At 51.6% G+C, this 13,642-nt stretch overlaps 1 protein-coding gene across 1 annotated transcript; it reads left to right on the top strand.

The window, feature by feature from the left end:
- The first annotated feature begins 17 nt into the window (after window positions 1-17).
- Window positions 18-11,664, top strand: LOC102576234 (caspase-3). Its single transcript, XM_006268742.4, has 4 exons — window positions 18-2,725; window positions 4,914-5,086; window positions 7,406-7,535; window positions 9,737-11,664. Exons 1-4 carry the CDS (start codon window positions 2,527-2,529, stop codon window positions 9,982-9,984), a joined length of 750 nt encoding a protein of 249 aa, XP_006268804.1. The 5' UTR covers window positions 18-2,526; the 3' UTR covers window positions 9,985-11,664.
- The last annotated feature ends 1,978 nt before the right edge of the window (window positions 11,665-13,642 follow it).

Raw genomic sequence — 13,642 nt, 5'->3', positions numbered from 1 at the left:
ACCCAGCTCTGCCCATCACTAGCTGGAAGCAGTAGGAGCAAGATCCAAAGCCAGCAACCTTCATTATCTTCTCGCTAGGCAGCTGCTCCATGAATCCAGCCATTGGGGCAGATGCATCACCTGATGTAGCTCATGACTGTTACCCACACCAGTGGAGTCCTCTCAGACTGGTTCTGAGCAGCCATTTTACTTATGAACACAATCTCTTTTCTTTCCCCACTGCAGCCGCTCTTGCTTTCCCTCTGCTGGGAAGTTAAAACCAAGGTCCTTGTCATATCCAGGAATATCACTGAACTTTCTGTATCAGGATTTGATCACTTGTTAGGAAAGCCCCTATCCCCACTCAAGCCTACCTGTACCCCCTTCCATCAGAACAAACCTGAGCCTCTCAATTGGTTGGATTCTAACCCCATGCATGAAAGGGGAAAGGAGAGGGGTGGGATTTTGCCTACATGCAGAGCCAACCTTAGGTCAGTTAAACTGGTGCCAAACCAGTTCTGGTTGCATTTTCCCTAGAGTTTAGCAGAAGTAGATTTGTTACTCAGTGGGGCAAAGCTTCTGCTGCATAATTCAGGGCCACAGAAGCACACAAAGCCTTACACTACATCACAGTCCTGCCATCCCTACAAGAGATCAACTGATCTGGACCTGAATTAAGAGTAGTTATACAGAGCACTATCAGTTTACATCAGTGGAACAATTCTAGGTACAGGCCAAGCCTTGTTAGGCCCTTTTTAGGGTCACAGTTGCACCAGCCTCCCTCAGATGCCAGTTCTTGCAATTTTACAAGTTTCATCTGGTGTTTCTAAAAGCCCCCAGCACCAGGAGGCAGCAGGTAAAAGCTTCTGCTTGCACCAAATAGAAAGGTTTCTAGTCCTCTCCATGGCAAATTATAAGCAGGAAGATCTGAGCCCTTGCAAAAAGCAGAGCAAACAGACCTAGAATTTTTTTTAAAACTTCCTAATTTAAGATAACTCTGTGGTGTCCGAGGGGTTCTGAACAGTTGAGGCTGGCAAGGAAGTAGAGCATGCCTTAGAGATGAAAGCTGGCAGAAGTACATGTACACGTGTGCATGTGCACACACACACTTTTTTCTGCCCTTTGGGCAAAAATATCAGCAGATGCCTATGGAAAAACTGCTAAAGGATCAGTAGGTTTATTGAAACCCCAGGGTTAAAGAGAGCAGTTAAGGAAGATAAGGATAATGGACCAGCTTGGTGATTACTTCAGGGAAACTGTGGGAAGTGTGACCTCTGGACCTTGCCATGACGTGAAGGTACAGTCAGACTCTGGGAAGCTGGCAGAACCCACACATTTAAAAAGCAGTCAGGTCAGGTTCATCTGTAAAGCAGGGAGCAAACAGTATCTAATCACGCTGAAATCAGCTACTCCAGCAAAAAAACGGGGGTGGGGGGAGGAAAGGTGGGAATTCTGCTTCCTTCTGCCAACGTGTCTCTAAACAGCCTCTAATCTTAGAATTGCTTGCTATTTCCCCTGCTAAAGGTGGCAAGAGACAGGAGTGGCCCCCTACCTTATGTGTGCTTCACTTTGCAGCTGAAGCCCTGGATATATGGATATAGGAACAGCCCTTCTATGGAGGGTGCCTGATACTTGCCATTATAAATTGTGCTTAGGAGGTTTTCCCTTTGAGAAGCTGCATTAGGTTGCTGCTTTGCCCCTGCTCACAGGGTGGCTGGCAGGTGTTTGAGAGGCTAGGGGATGGAAAAAAAAGAAAACTCTTCATTGGAGGCTTAGCCCCCTGTCACCAGGCCCCAGAGCCACAGGTGTTGTGCAGAGATGAAGATATCTCTTCATGAAGATATCTGCAGGGATATCTGTTTCAATGCCAGGGGCTTCTGCCTCTCTTTAGACACCCACTGTGGTCATTAGGATACCTTCTGTTTTCAGCTTGGCTTTGGTGTGCCATAAGCAAATCACCCTGGGACCAAAACCATGCCTTTTGTCCACTCTGCAAACAGAGATTAGTATCACACAGGCCATTAGCAGGGATGGGACCTATACACCCAGAGCAAAGATCTGTACCACTCGAACTGATGCATTAACCCAGCAGGAGAAGCCCTATATTGGGGTAGTGTCTAGTAGGGTCACTGCTGCAGTGTATCAAACACCTCGCTGACCAGCAGGGGACACATCATGCCTCTGCCAACTTGTTCCAAGCTAGTTGCTGGATAACAGCTGTTTTATGGCAACATTTAACTCACAGGTCAGCGATGCAATCCCCATAACTCAAGGCACAGAGGACCCCAGGCTCAAGCTTACAAGGAACAGGTCCTCCTCTGTCTTTATCGCAGCCACTCATTGAGAACAGACACAGCCAGGCAGGGAGAGACATGTTTGCACTGAGTCACCTAGCGGAGCAGGATATGCCACCCAAGAAATACTCCACCCTCCCGCTGTCCCTGATCAACAGCACAGAAGACACAAGTGGAAACAGCCAGCTGCACCTGCTGTAGTGCTGCACCTGAGGAGCTGGCCCCAGCTGAGTGCGATCTGCCAGTTTGCAGCATGTCCATGCGTAAGAGCAGGGCAGTCGTGATTGTGAACTATGAGTTCTCCAGCAGTGGCTCTGAGGAGCCCCTCGCTCGCAGAAGTGGGGCTCAGAGGGAGGCAGATAAGCTGTCCCAAGTATTATCCAGCCTCAGCTACACTGTGCATCTGTACAAAAACCAGACTGCCAAGAAGATAGAAGAGATTTACCAACAAGGTACGTAGCCTGGCTTTGCATCTGACAGTGTCCCCAAAGCCAGAGCCGCAGGGGCTTGGAGAGTCTGGGGCCTGGGGAAGTTTGCTATACATGGGAACAAGAACTGCTTGATGTTCTGCTATTTTCTCTGGACCTGCCAGAGCCCCCACAGCACAAGCCACTTGCAGCCCCCAGGCCTTGGGGAGTGTATATATGAATCCCACCTCTTCTAGTCCTACCACCAGGAGACACACAGCTCTGGAGCATGGAGGGGGGCAGTCAGGGGTGACCAAAGCTCTGGAAAACAGCAAAGGAAAGACTCCTGGATTCAGAAACTCTCTGCTTGCCTCCCCCCCGCTCAGCATCCACAATCTGCTGCTGTGTGGGATGGGAGACTGAGCTACATGGAATATGGGCTGACTCAGTAAATGGTAGTCCTTATGTCATGTAATTACCCCAGGGCAATCAAGCAGGGCCTGTGAGGCTTTAAGTGCATCCTTCAAGGGGCACCATGAACAGTCCAGGAAAAGGGATGAGGCACTGTTAAGAACCAGCAGCTGCTTGCAACTTCCTCAGCTGTGTCATACTGTAGAGTATCCTCAAGGGCAGTTAGGGATCCCCAGAATACAGTGCCCTCCAGCCACTTCCTGTCTGTGCCCCAACCCGCAAAACACAGGCTGCAGGCAAGGAAGGTGCAGGAGCTAGCTGCAACAGTGGCAATCCCCCTGCACACCAGGCAGGTACTTCTGCAAAGGGAGGAGAAAGGACCAAGTCATTGATTGCAGCCCCTGTTTCCCTCAGGGGTACTGGTTTTTGGCTCATAGGCTGAAGGTGTACCCGCCACCTTGCATTCCACCAGCTACAGCATCTCACCCAGGCAATCCTACATTGTCATCAACAATAAGGCTGAGCCAGAGCAGCTCTCAGACAGAGACTCCCAGCCTTGATTCAGAGACTGTCCCATGCCCCTGGATAAATCACTGCCATGCCTCATTACCCTGTTAATCTTGGCATGACTGCCAGTACATCCATCTCTGTTGCCAGCCCCTGGAACTCACCCAGCCGCTGCCTGATTAGAGACCGCTCTGCCATCAGATTCTTTGTGGCAGCACTGATAATGACTTAGGGCTTCTCTGTTCAGTATCGATTTGGCCTTGTTTCTACAAAACCAGAGCCCCTTGTGATCCCGAATGCATTTGTCTGCATGACATCTCTTTAAGCAGAGCACTGCTAATGGGCCCTTAGCAGGGAACTGAAACTCAGAGATCAAGTTCTGTGCCTGAGATTTCATAGTTTCATAGTAGCTAGGGTCAGGAGGGACCTGAACAGATCATCTAGCCTGACCTACTGCCACAGGCAGGAATGAATGCTGGGTTCACAAGACCCCAGACAGGTAATCGTCCAACCTCTTCTTGAATATGCCCAAGGTAGGGGCGAGGACCGCTTCCCTGGGAAGTTGATTCCAGATTTTGGCCACCCTAACTGTAAAATATTGCCTTCTGATCTCCAACCTCAACCTGTTCTCCATCAGCTTATTACCATTGCTCCTTGTCAGCCCAGGTGGTGCTGGGGAGAAAAGAGCTCTGCCTATTTGCTGTTGATCCCCCTTGATGCACTTGTAGGCAGCCACCAGGTCCCCCTTCCGCCTCCTTTTGCTGAGGCTGAACAGGTTCAGGTCCTTCAATCTCTTCTCGTAGGGCCTGTCCTGCTGCCCTCTCACCAAGCAGGTGGCCCTCCTCTGAACCCTCTCCAGGCTGGCCACATCCCTTTTGAAGCGCGGTGTCCAGAACTGGACGCAGTTCTCCAACTGCGGCCTGACCAAAGTCACATAGAGGGGGAGTATCACCTCTCTGGACCGGCTTGAGATGCATCTTTGGATGCATGACAAGGTATGGCTGGCCTTGCTGGCTGCAGTCTGTCATTGGCGGCTCATGTTCATCTTGGAGTCAATAATGATTCCAAAATCCCTTTCTGCCTCTGTGCTTTCTAGAAGGGAGCTCCCCAGCCTGTATGTACGCTGTGGATTCCTTTTCCCAAGGTGTAGATCAAGAGATGGGATTTGACACCTGGTCTCTTACGTGGCTGAAGCTAATGTTTTACCCACCAGACTATCCTTTCCCACACTGGGTACCACATAAGCAACCCAAGCCCCTCCTGTTCCTAGGTCTGCTCTGATGAACTGGTGCTCTAATCTAATGTACCTTTGCAGAGAGCCAAGAAGAGCATGGCGATTACTTTGTGAGCATCCTGTCCAGCCATGGAGAGGAAGGGGTCATCTATGGCTCAGAAGGCAAACCAGTCAAACTGACCCGGATTTTCCAGACCTTATCCCCACAGAGATCCTCAGCGCTGGCTGGAAAATCCAAGATCTTCTTTATACAGGTACCACCCTACAGGGTCAACCCCAGGGTCCAGGCAATCCCAGGGCCCTTAACAGATGCTGTAGAGAGATGCAAGATCCCTACAGTAGCAGATGGGAGGGTCAGGAAAGAGGGAGAGGAGAAGGAGCTGCTCTTCTCCCCCTCATGCCACCACGTTAGGTCTCTATAGTTAGAGATTGGCTTGTACCCTGAAGCGCAAGGTTCAGTGTCCATTCCAGTATCTGCCACCATTCGTTACAACTGGTTGTGCAATTCCTGTGATCCCAGGTCTTCACCTCAACACGTTCTTGTGGCAGCAAGCTCCACAGCAGTGATGTGCTGCGTGACAAGCATTTTCTGCCTTGTAGGGGACTTCCCCTTTGTTTGCGTCTTAGTGCCAGCACAGGAAGCGCTCCTGCTCCCACTTCTCCAAGCCAGGCATGAGTTATTGCATCTCCTCTTCTTAAGAGAAACATCCCCAGTCTCTTTGAGGCCTTTATCGCTCTCAGTGCCCTTCTCCAAACCCCATCTACTAGTAGCAGATGGAAACCAGTCCTCTTGGATTCAGTCTGTGCTACGCCCTTGGGATCATAGATTCTTCCTGATGCACAACTAGGAATGAGAAAGGCAGCGCACACACGCATGCACACCTGAATGTGTTACTATGGAATGATCCAACCCTCCCTACCCAAAGCAGCAAGCACTCCGGCCACCTGTGATATGTGCAAACACGTACCAGGGAAACTTGCAGTCCTGTGCTACATGGGACAGCTTTGTCTGAGACTGTGCCGAAGCAAGCAATTCACCCCTGTCCTCTTTTCAGAGCACTCCACCCCACAAATCAAGCAGCAGAATCAACACCACAAGAACCGTCACCCAAAACAGACTTTGCAAAGCTCAGAGTGATTCAGCAAGTGTTTGTATTTCACAAATCCCTTCATAGAGATTATTCATTGCAGATTCAATCACTGGTGACTTGATAGATTACAAAAGAAAAGGTTGCCTTCACACTGCAAGGCTCAGCCAGCCGGGAAATGACCACTGGGCACCTGAAAGCATCTAGGGCAGTAATTCTCAACTGGGGTTACAACAAGATCCCCTTAAGGGTGCCAGGCAATATTAGCACAGTTAGATGTGCAAACATCTGTGTGTGATTCACAAGATAAACCCAGAGATTTCAAATAGGAATACAGAGCGTCAAAAACATTCTGACCTGTCAGGGTCTTTCTGAATCCTTTTCAACAATAGCTCTGCTATTTTCCCATAGAAAAGAAACAAGTGCAAGCCAAGAGCATTTTTTTAGAGGAAACCTTACACCTGAAAAAGCTGAGAACCTGTGGTTTAGGGGTTGAGGCAGAAGAGGGAGAGATCACACCACTTTACACTTAACGGGTCCTTTCCAGCTCAAGGATGACCCGGGTTACCTACCACTCACGAGTGTTGTGTGATCTGTGGGATACAATCAAAAGCCTCTGTTCTCTTGTAGCTCACCCAGTGTCTAGATTATAGTCGGTTCAAACAGGCCTCAGCAGAACAGCCAGGACAGACTGACCTTAGCTCAGGCTTAAAACACTGCCCACGTGAGCGCCAGCACACTCGGTCACAAGGCACCCAACCAAGATGGGGTACTGGTGAATCTCATTCACTGCCTACTTGCCCCATTCTGGGGAAAAAAAACAGCCCATGGCTCAGGATAAGCTTAGCCAGCTGCATGGCAGGGGATCAGTAACATTTTCCAAGCTGGATCTCCTTCAGTTATTTTCCACCCAAAATCCCAACCTTTCTAGGTCTTTCAGGGATCGTTGCTTACCTCCAGATGTGCTGGGAAGGGCTCCCAGCCTCCTGTGTAAGGGGGTAGGCTTCCTGCCTTGCCTAGGTGGGAAGAGGAGTGGGAATGGGATCTTGTCCTGCAAGGAGGGGCTGGCACTGGGGGACTTTCTGGGTCAGCTGGGGAAGGGAGCAAGGCAGACACTGGCTTACACTTGCTAGGATGGGGTAGGGAGAGGAACGGGACCATAGGTCTGTCGATGGGGAGGTCATCAGGGTCTCCAAGCCACGTGTGGGCAGCAAAAGTGAGATGGGCAGAGACGTCAGGCTGATGGGGACTGCCTAGGAAGGAGCTGAGGGGGCCCAAGCCTATAGGAAGGGGAGCTCCATGAAGGCCGCTTCGAGGAGGGGGTTATGTGTGGGTGGGGAGTGGAAGCAGAGGGAGCTGCAGACCTGTGGGAGACGGGAGACTGGGGGGCGTAGAAGCATGAGGGGAGGGTGGATGGGGTTTCTCAGGCTGCCCCAATGGGGGCCAAACCCCCTCAGAGGCTGACTGCAGTGGTTGACTTCCCAGGCCTGCCGTGGGGGAGCGCTTGACTCGGGAGTGTGGCTGGAAACAGACAGCGCCCAGCCCGAGGAAGACAGCTTCTCGCACTACCTGGCACTTCCCGACAACACTGCCGTGATGTTCGCCTGCAGTCCTGGTAAGCAAGAACTGGGTTTGCCCAGCACCATGGCAGCAGGTCCCCAAAGCACTGGTGACCATCTTCTCTGGGCTCAGCCACTCCTCCACTTGATCTGGACCCCGCAGGAGTCGGCAGCTGCCCTGGTGTGAAAAGTATCTTTATTCTCTGGGTTGAGCACAAATGAGAAACTGAGAAAAACCTCACAGCAAGCACCTAGGAGATGACAGAGTCGAGTCTCGCCCTGTGATTACTGGGAATACAGGCTTGGAGGGATTCGTGCTGGAATCGGTTACTATTGCTCCCTCCATGGTGCCAGGGCGCCCCAGCCGTGGCCCAGCATGCTGTATAAACAGAACGGCCCCTCTCCTGGCACCGTTAAGGACAAGACAAGGGTTGTGGATGGACAGAGCGGCCTGCAGAGAAACACCAGGCAGCAGTGAGGCCGGGTGGGTCAGCGGTCTCAGTGCCCCACACTATCCAGCTTCTTGCAGGCATAATAGCGAAGGGTGGAGGAAGACAAGGAGGCAGCTTGTGTGCAGGGAAGCCTGAGAAGCAGCACAGGTAGAAGCATGAGCCTGAAAATCTAAGGGGCAGGCAGATGCAGGGGATTTGCCTGACAGGCCAGATGTGGGGGAGAAGGGGGAGCCAGTGCAGGGACGTGCAGAGAGAACAGGCTTGGAAAAGCACTGTTCAACATCTCCATCAGTGACTTGGATGAGGGGGTAAAAAGCATCCTGTTCAAATTCGCAGACGACACTAAGGTGTGGGGGGATGTGGGCACTCTAGAAGGGAGGAATAGGCTGCAATCGGACCTAGACAGGTTACAGGGGTGGGCGGATGAGAACAGGATGGGTTTCAACACTGACAAGTGCAAGGTGCTGTACCTGGGGAGGAAGAACCAGCAGCAGACCTACAGGCTGGGGAACTCCCTTCTCCTCAATGCAGAGGCAGAAAAGGATCTTGGAGTCATTATTGATGCCAAAATGAACATGGGCTGACAGTGTGGGGATGCGGTCAGGAAGGCCAACCATACCTTGTCATGCATCCACAGATGCATCGCGAGCAGGTCCAAGGAGGTGATCCTCCCCCTCTATGCGGCACTGGTCAGGCTGCAGTTGGAGTACTGCGTCCAGTTCTGGGCGCCGCACGTCAGGAGGGATGTGGACAACATGGAGAGGGTCCAGAGGAGGGCCACTCGCATGATCGGGGGCAGCAGGGCAGGCCCTACGAGGAGAGGCTAAGGGGCCTGAACCTGTTCAGTCTCCACAAGAGAAGGCTGACGGGGGGGGATCCAGTGGCCATTTACAAACTAGCCAGGGGTGACCAGCAGGTATTGGGGGAGTCCCTGTTCCCCCAAACACTACCAGGAGTGACTAGAAATAATGGTCACAAGCTGGCAGGGGGTAGATTCAGACTAGATATCAGGAGGCGCTACTTCACTGTCAGGGCAGCTAGGATCTGGAACCAACTTTCAAGAGAAGTGGTGCTGTCTCCTACCCTGGGGGTCTTTCAGAGGAGGCTGGATGAACACCTTACCGGGGTTGTTTGACCCCAGTACTCTTTCCTGCCATGGCAGGGGGTTGGACTTGATGATCTGCTCAGGTCCCTTCTGCCCCTACCAACTATGAAACTATGAAAAGCATTTCATTCTCCAGCACGGTGCCCTGCAAAGGACAAACCACCCCGAGGCCCACAGAGCACCCCCACAACATCACCTTGAGGAGACGCCCAATGCTAGTCCCTTGGGTGAGAGGCCTTTGGCTTTTAGTGGGTGATGGGTGTGGGGGCTGCTGCTAGAGGTCTTTCTCCCCTGCTTCCCCACAGCATTCAGCTCTGCTGCAGAAGGCCATGAAACCAGCTGCACGGTCCCTCTAAGAGCTGCTTTCCCACCACATGCTGGTGGAGGGACAGAGCAAGGGCAGAGGTAGCAGCCCCAGCAGCCAGCTGTTCCCAGGGACTAGTGGGAATATCCAAGGGCATGATGGGGAAATCCCTAGGGTTGATACCCAGAGAGCATGCAGCACAAGCCTGATCTACAGGGAGCCTCTCCCCAAATCAGCATAGAGCCACATAGCAGCAAGCAGGTGGGTCCACTTCAGCCCCATGCCCTGACCCAAGCAAGGCCCCTTCACCTGCCACTGCAACTCCAAGCAAAGCAGGTGCCCTGGGAATTTCCACCCATGCAGGCTGACTGTGTGTCCTTTCTCTGTGCTCTCCAGGCTACGGTGCTTTCCTCAACCTAGCCGGGTCCATGTTCCTGCAGACTCTGCTAGAGCTCCTGGAGGGTGAAGAGAGGCACCTCGAGCTAGCGCGCCTGCTGACCCGCATTAACTGGAAGGTGGCGTTCTACTGTGAGGCCCGGGGGACTTACAAGGGCAGCAAGGAGATGCCCTGCTTCGTCACCAACATGGTGCATGAGGTGTTCCCCTTCTCCCAGCATGCTGCGGAGGCAGCAGGCAGCCTGTGACTGCTCTGGCCCAGCCGCCTCCTGCCTGAAACACAAGGTAAACTACAGGTTAAACAACACCCTAAGAGCAAGGACCCCAGCACCCCTGCAGTGGAAACCAGCCAGCTGTGCCAAAGCCATTTGAATAACTCTCACGTGGAAGAGAGAGAACGGGTCTGGAAATGTGCTGATACATGCTCTGATCTTTCCAGCTGGAGACTCCCAGAAAGCCTGCAAGGGACCACTGCTGGGCTGTTCTCTGGTTGTGGCAGAGCAGAACTGATTAGATTTTCTATGCCTGCCTACAGCATTATTTCCCTCTGCTGCTGTACCTAACCTGCAGACATCTCTATGCTGTACAATGAGAAGATACCCATGCTAACTCCAATACCAGAAACTGCCCAGCTACCTTAGCACACACCTAAACCAAGCATCCTAATGTTGGGGGAACAGTATCCACTCATGCTGCCTCTCTGGCCCCTCTTGCCACGGCAGCTGACAAGAATGTACCTCGTCAGTACCCTCCTCTTATCTCCACGTTACGACTGGAAAACTGAAGCAAAGTGACCAGGAAATTTGCCCAAGATCTTGCAAGTAATCTGCAGCAGAGGAAGGAATTGAACAGAGATCCCTAGAGCTGCATCCTGAAGCACTGAGCAGGCCTTCCCCTCTCTGTAAGTTCAGCCTGTTGTCAGTTTGATCGTATTCAGCTTGCAAAGACTGTGGAAGGATCTTGGTTTTGGACAGACACATAAAAACCCCATACCCTCCACTGCTATGTGGCCAATAGCAATGGCTTTCCTTCAGAAATTGCCTCGGGTTGGGGTAGGTCCAGCATAAGGCAGCATTTTAGCTGCACTCAGCTAAGATGCGGCAATATTGCTGCTCCAACACAAAAGCTCAGACCTCTAAAATCCGCTTACGTGACTGGATTGGCTCACAAATTGGCAGGCTGGTCCAGAGCCCCAGGGAGATTGTATGGAGTACGTTTGGTGCAGGCATTCCCAGGATGCAGCTAAGGTGCCTTGATCTTACGTGGTGAAGGACACAGGACAGATTTCCAGTATGGCACAGCACAGCCCCTCCCTGAGCATGCTCTGACCTTACTCTGAACCCAGAATTGCAATGGGAAGCCACTCCAGGGTGTCTCACTCACCTCCAGTCCCTCTGTCTGTGAGGTGCTTAACAGCCCCCAGTTTGAACATGCACATATCAACAAGGCCAAGGGGCTCTGGGCCCTGCTAAGCTCCAGAAACCTTTGGTCCATGATAGGCTATTTGTGTTTAGCAAAGGTTTCTATGGTCACTAAGTCTGTGCCCTCCCTGACTCCACAGGGTTTCTCTGTGCAGTTCCATTGATGCCATCAAGAGCTGGCAAAGTGCATGGTGTGCACAGCTTGGCCATCTTGGGGCACTGCCATTGCAGCAGATGCACTCAGCAGCTATAGACACAACCATCAATGCTAAAGGCTTCTCTTACCTGGTGGCTTCCACAACCAAGTGCTCAGAGAAAGGAGATGGTAGCTGGCACCCTTAAAACAAAGGCAGTACTTTGCTTTAATGTTTTATTTAAGCTTTATTTTCACACACCATCCCTGCACTCTCCCCCAGGCAGGGACAATGTCATCACCTTCCTTCCTAGGCTCCATGCCCTCTACCGTGACAGGAAGCTTTAATAAAGTTTGAACTTTGCTATCTCCAGGCTTTGTTTGCACTAGTTAAGTGTGTGGGTAGAATGGGGCAGGAGGTTGGATCCAAGGGGAGTTGGCTTTGCGATATGTAACAGGAAATAGAGGATTATATGGCCATAAAAATAATACAGGGCTGGAAGGGATCTCAAATCAGGTCATACTGCCAACTGCAGCACAGACCAACCCCATCTGAACCACACCTCACAAGCAGGAGTGGTGACATCTACCGAGCACTGCACTGCGCTGTCCTGCCCTGGCTGTTCAGTGCCATCAGGAGGCACTGCTTTGCTATCTTTTGGACAGACAAGGCTCTTTCCAGCCTTGGTTAGACTGCCAGCTCATTAGAGAAGCCTGATTTGAATTGTATATGCCCCCAAAGAACACACAAGCAAGGAGGGATACCCGGAGGCTCTAAACCAGTGCATCTCAACTGGGGTGTTGCAGCACTCTGGGGTGCCCAGAGGCCCTCCCAGGGGTGCCACAGCAGCCACCAGGTAAAACTGCTCCATGTGCTCCCCCTGCATTAGGACTCTCATCAGCCTAAAAAAGGCAACAAAGCTACCTGGTACCATGCATTGCCTCCCGGTCCTGTCCCTCCTGAGAACAGCTGCTGTGGGGCGGGGAACAGTCCCATCAGCTTGTGTTTCCTAAAGCATAGGTGGTGTCAGACCAAGAAGCAGAGCACAGAGACAACTGCAGGGGAGCAGTGCACTTGGAAGCAGCAGAACCCAGCTGGAAAGCAGCAAGGTAAGCTAAGGCAGCACCAGTGGCAGTGCTCATCCAGGAATGCCACCACCTTTGAATAGAGTGGAGCTGGGGTGCTGAGAGCCTGCAGAGGTTGAGAACCCCTACTCCAGCCTGAGAGAGGTCAGGCTTCTGTGGGTGCAGGCAGGCAGCAGACACAAGCAGTTCCCGGCAAGGGTGCATTAAATCTGAGCACAAGCTTTTCATTTGAGTTTGCAAAACCTCAATTAGTCCACCCACGGGGACTGGTTTGCTTAGCTCAGTGGTTCTCATCCAAGGTTCTTGAGAGCCTTTCAGGGGTGTTGGAGCCTGCCATGCAGTGTTAGCACTGCTAGGTGTGCAAACACGATTTATGCGATAAATGCCAAGATTTCAAATAGGAACCCACTGTGTTAAAGCCATTCTGTCGCATTGTGGGCCAAGCTCTCTGCAACACAAGAATTGCTCTGCTGTTTCTCTGTAGTCAGAAACAGTAAAAGCAGAGCTGGCATTTTCCAAGGGGTGCGCTGAAATCCAGCAAGGCTGAAAACCACTGGCTTACATATTATCTACAGCTCAGACCACAGCGGTGAGAACTGTGTAGCTGAGCTATGGGACAAAGCGCAAAACCCCAGTGAGCATAACATGCTTACTCCCCATCGTAACAGGTTCATCCATGGTCAAAGCAGCACTACAAGCCTTTACTTGTCAGTCCAATGTGTTGATGCAGCAAAGCTGTTTCCACAAAAAAAGCAAAGCTAAGCCCCATGCCTGCTCCACCCTCCCTAGGCACTCTTGCAAGTAAAAGACCAAAGTGACAACATACCAAACAAATCTATTTAGCACCATTGTTTCCAAGCACTAACGGATTACAGTAAGTAAATAGGAGGTGCGTGCAGGAGGTTGAGCTCTGGCATTCAAATTTTATTTAAGAGATCATCAACTAGAACAGCAGGTGATGCCTTGACAGGCATGCTCTGTACCCTGAAGTGCTAGTCTAGTCCTCCCTCCCAGCATACTGCCCTAGTTTCCACTCCCTGCCTGATCTGCTGCCTGCCACACAAGTTTCTGGTATCACTTGTAGCACATGCTGTTGATTGGCCACCCCTGACCTACAGCATGCAGCAGTGTACAAGTGCACTATGATTGAGACTGCAACAGCATTTCCATTTTAAAGCAATTGGCTTTAAGATGTGCACACTGGCACAAGCATTTAGGGTGGAGCTGTGGTAGAAACAGCAAGCATGTGACTTGGTTCGGGGGTTC

This window comes from Alligator mississippiensis, chromosome 7 (genome assembly GCF_030867095.1).
Source record: "Alligator mississippiensis isolate rAllMis1 chromosome 7, rAllMis1, whole genome shotgun sequence".
Taxonomy (NCBI): Eukaryota; Metazoa; Chordata; order Crocodylia; family Alligatoridae; genus Alligator; species Alligator mississippiensis.
This window is presented reverse-complemented; position numbering and strand designations above follow the sequence as displayed.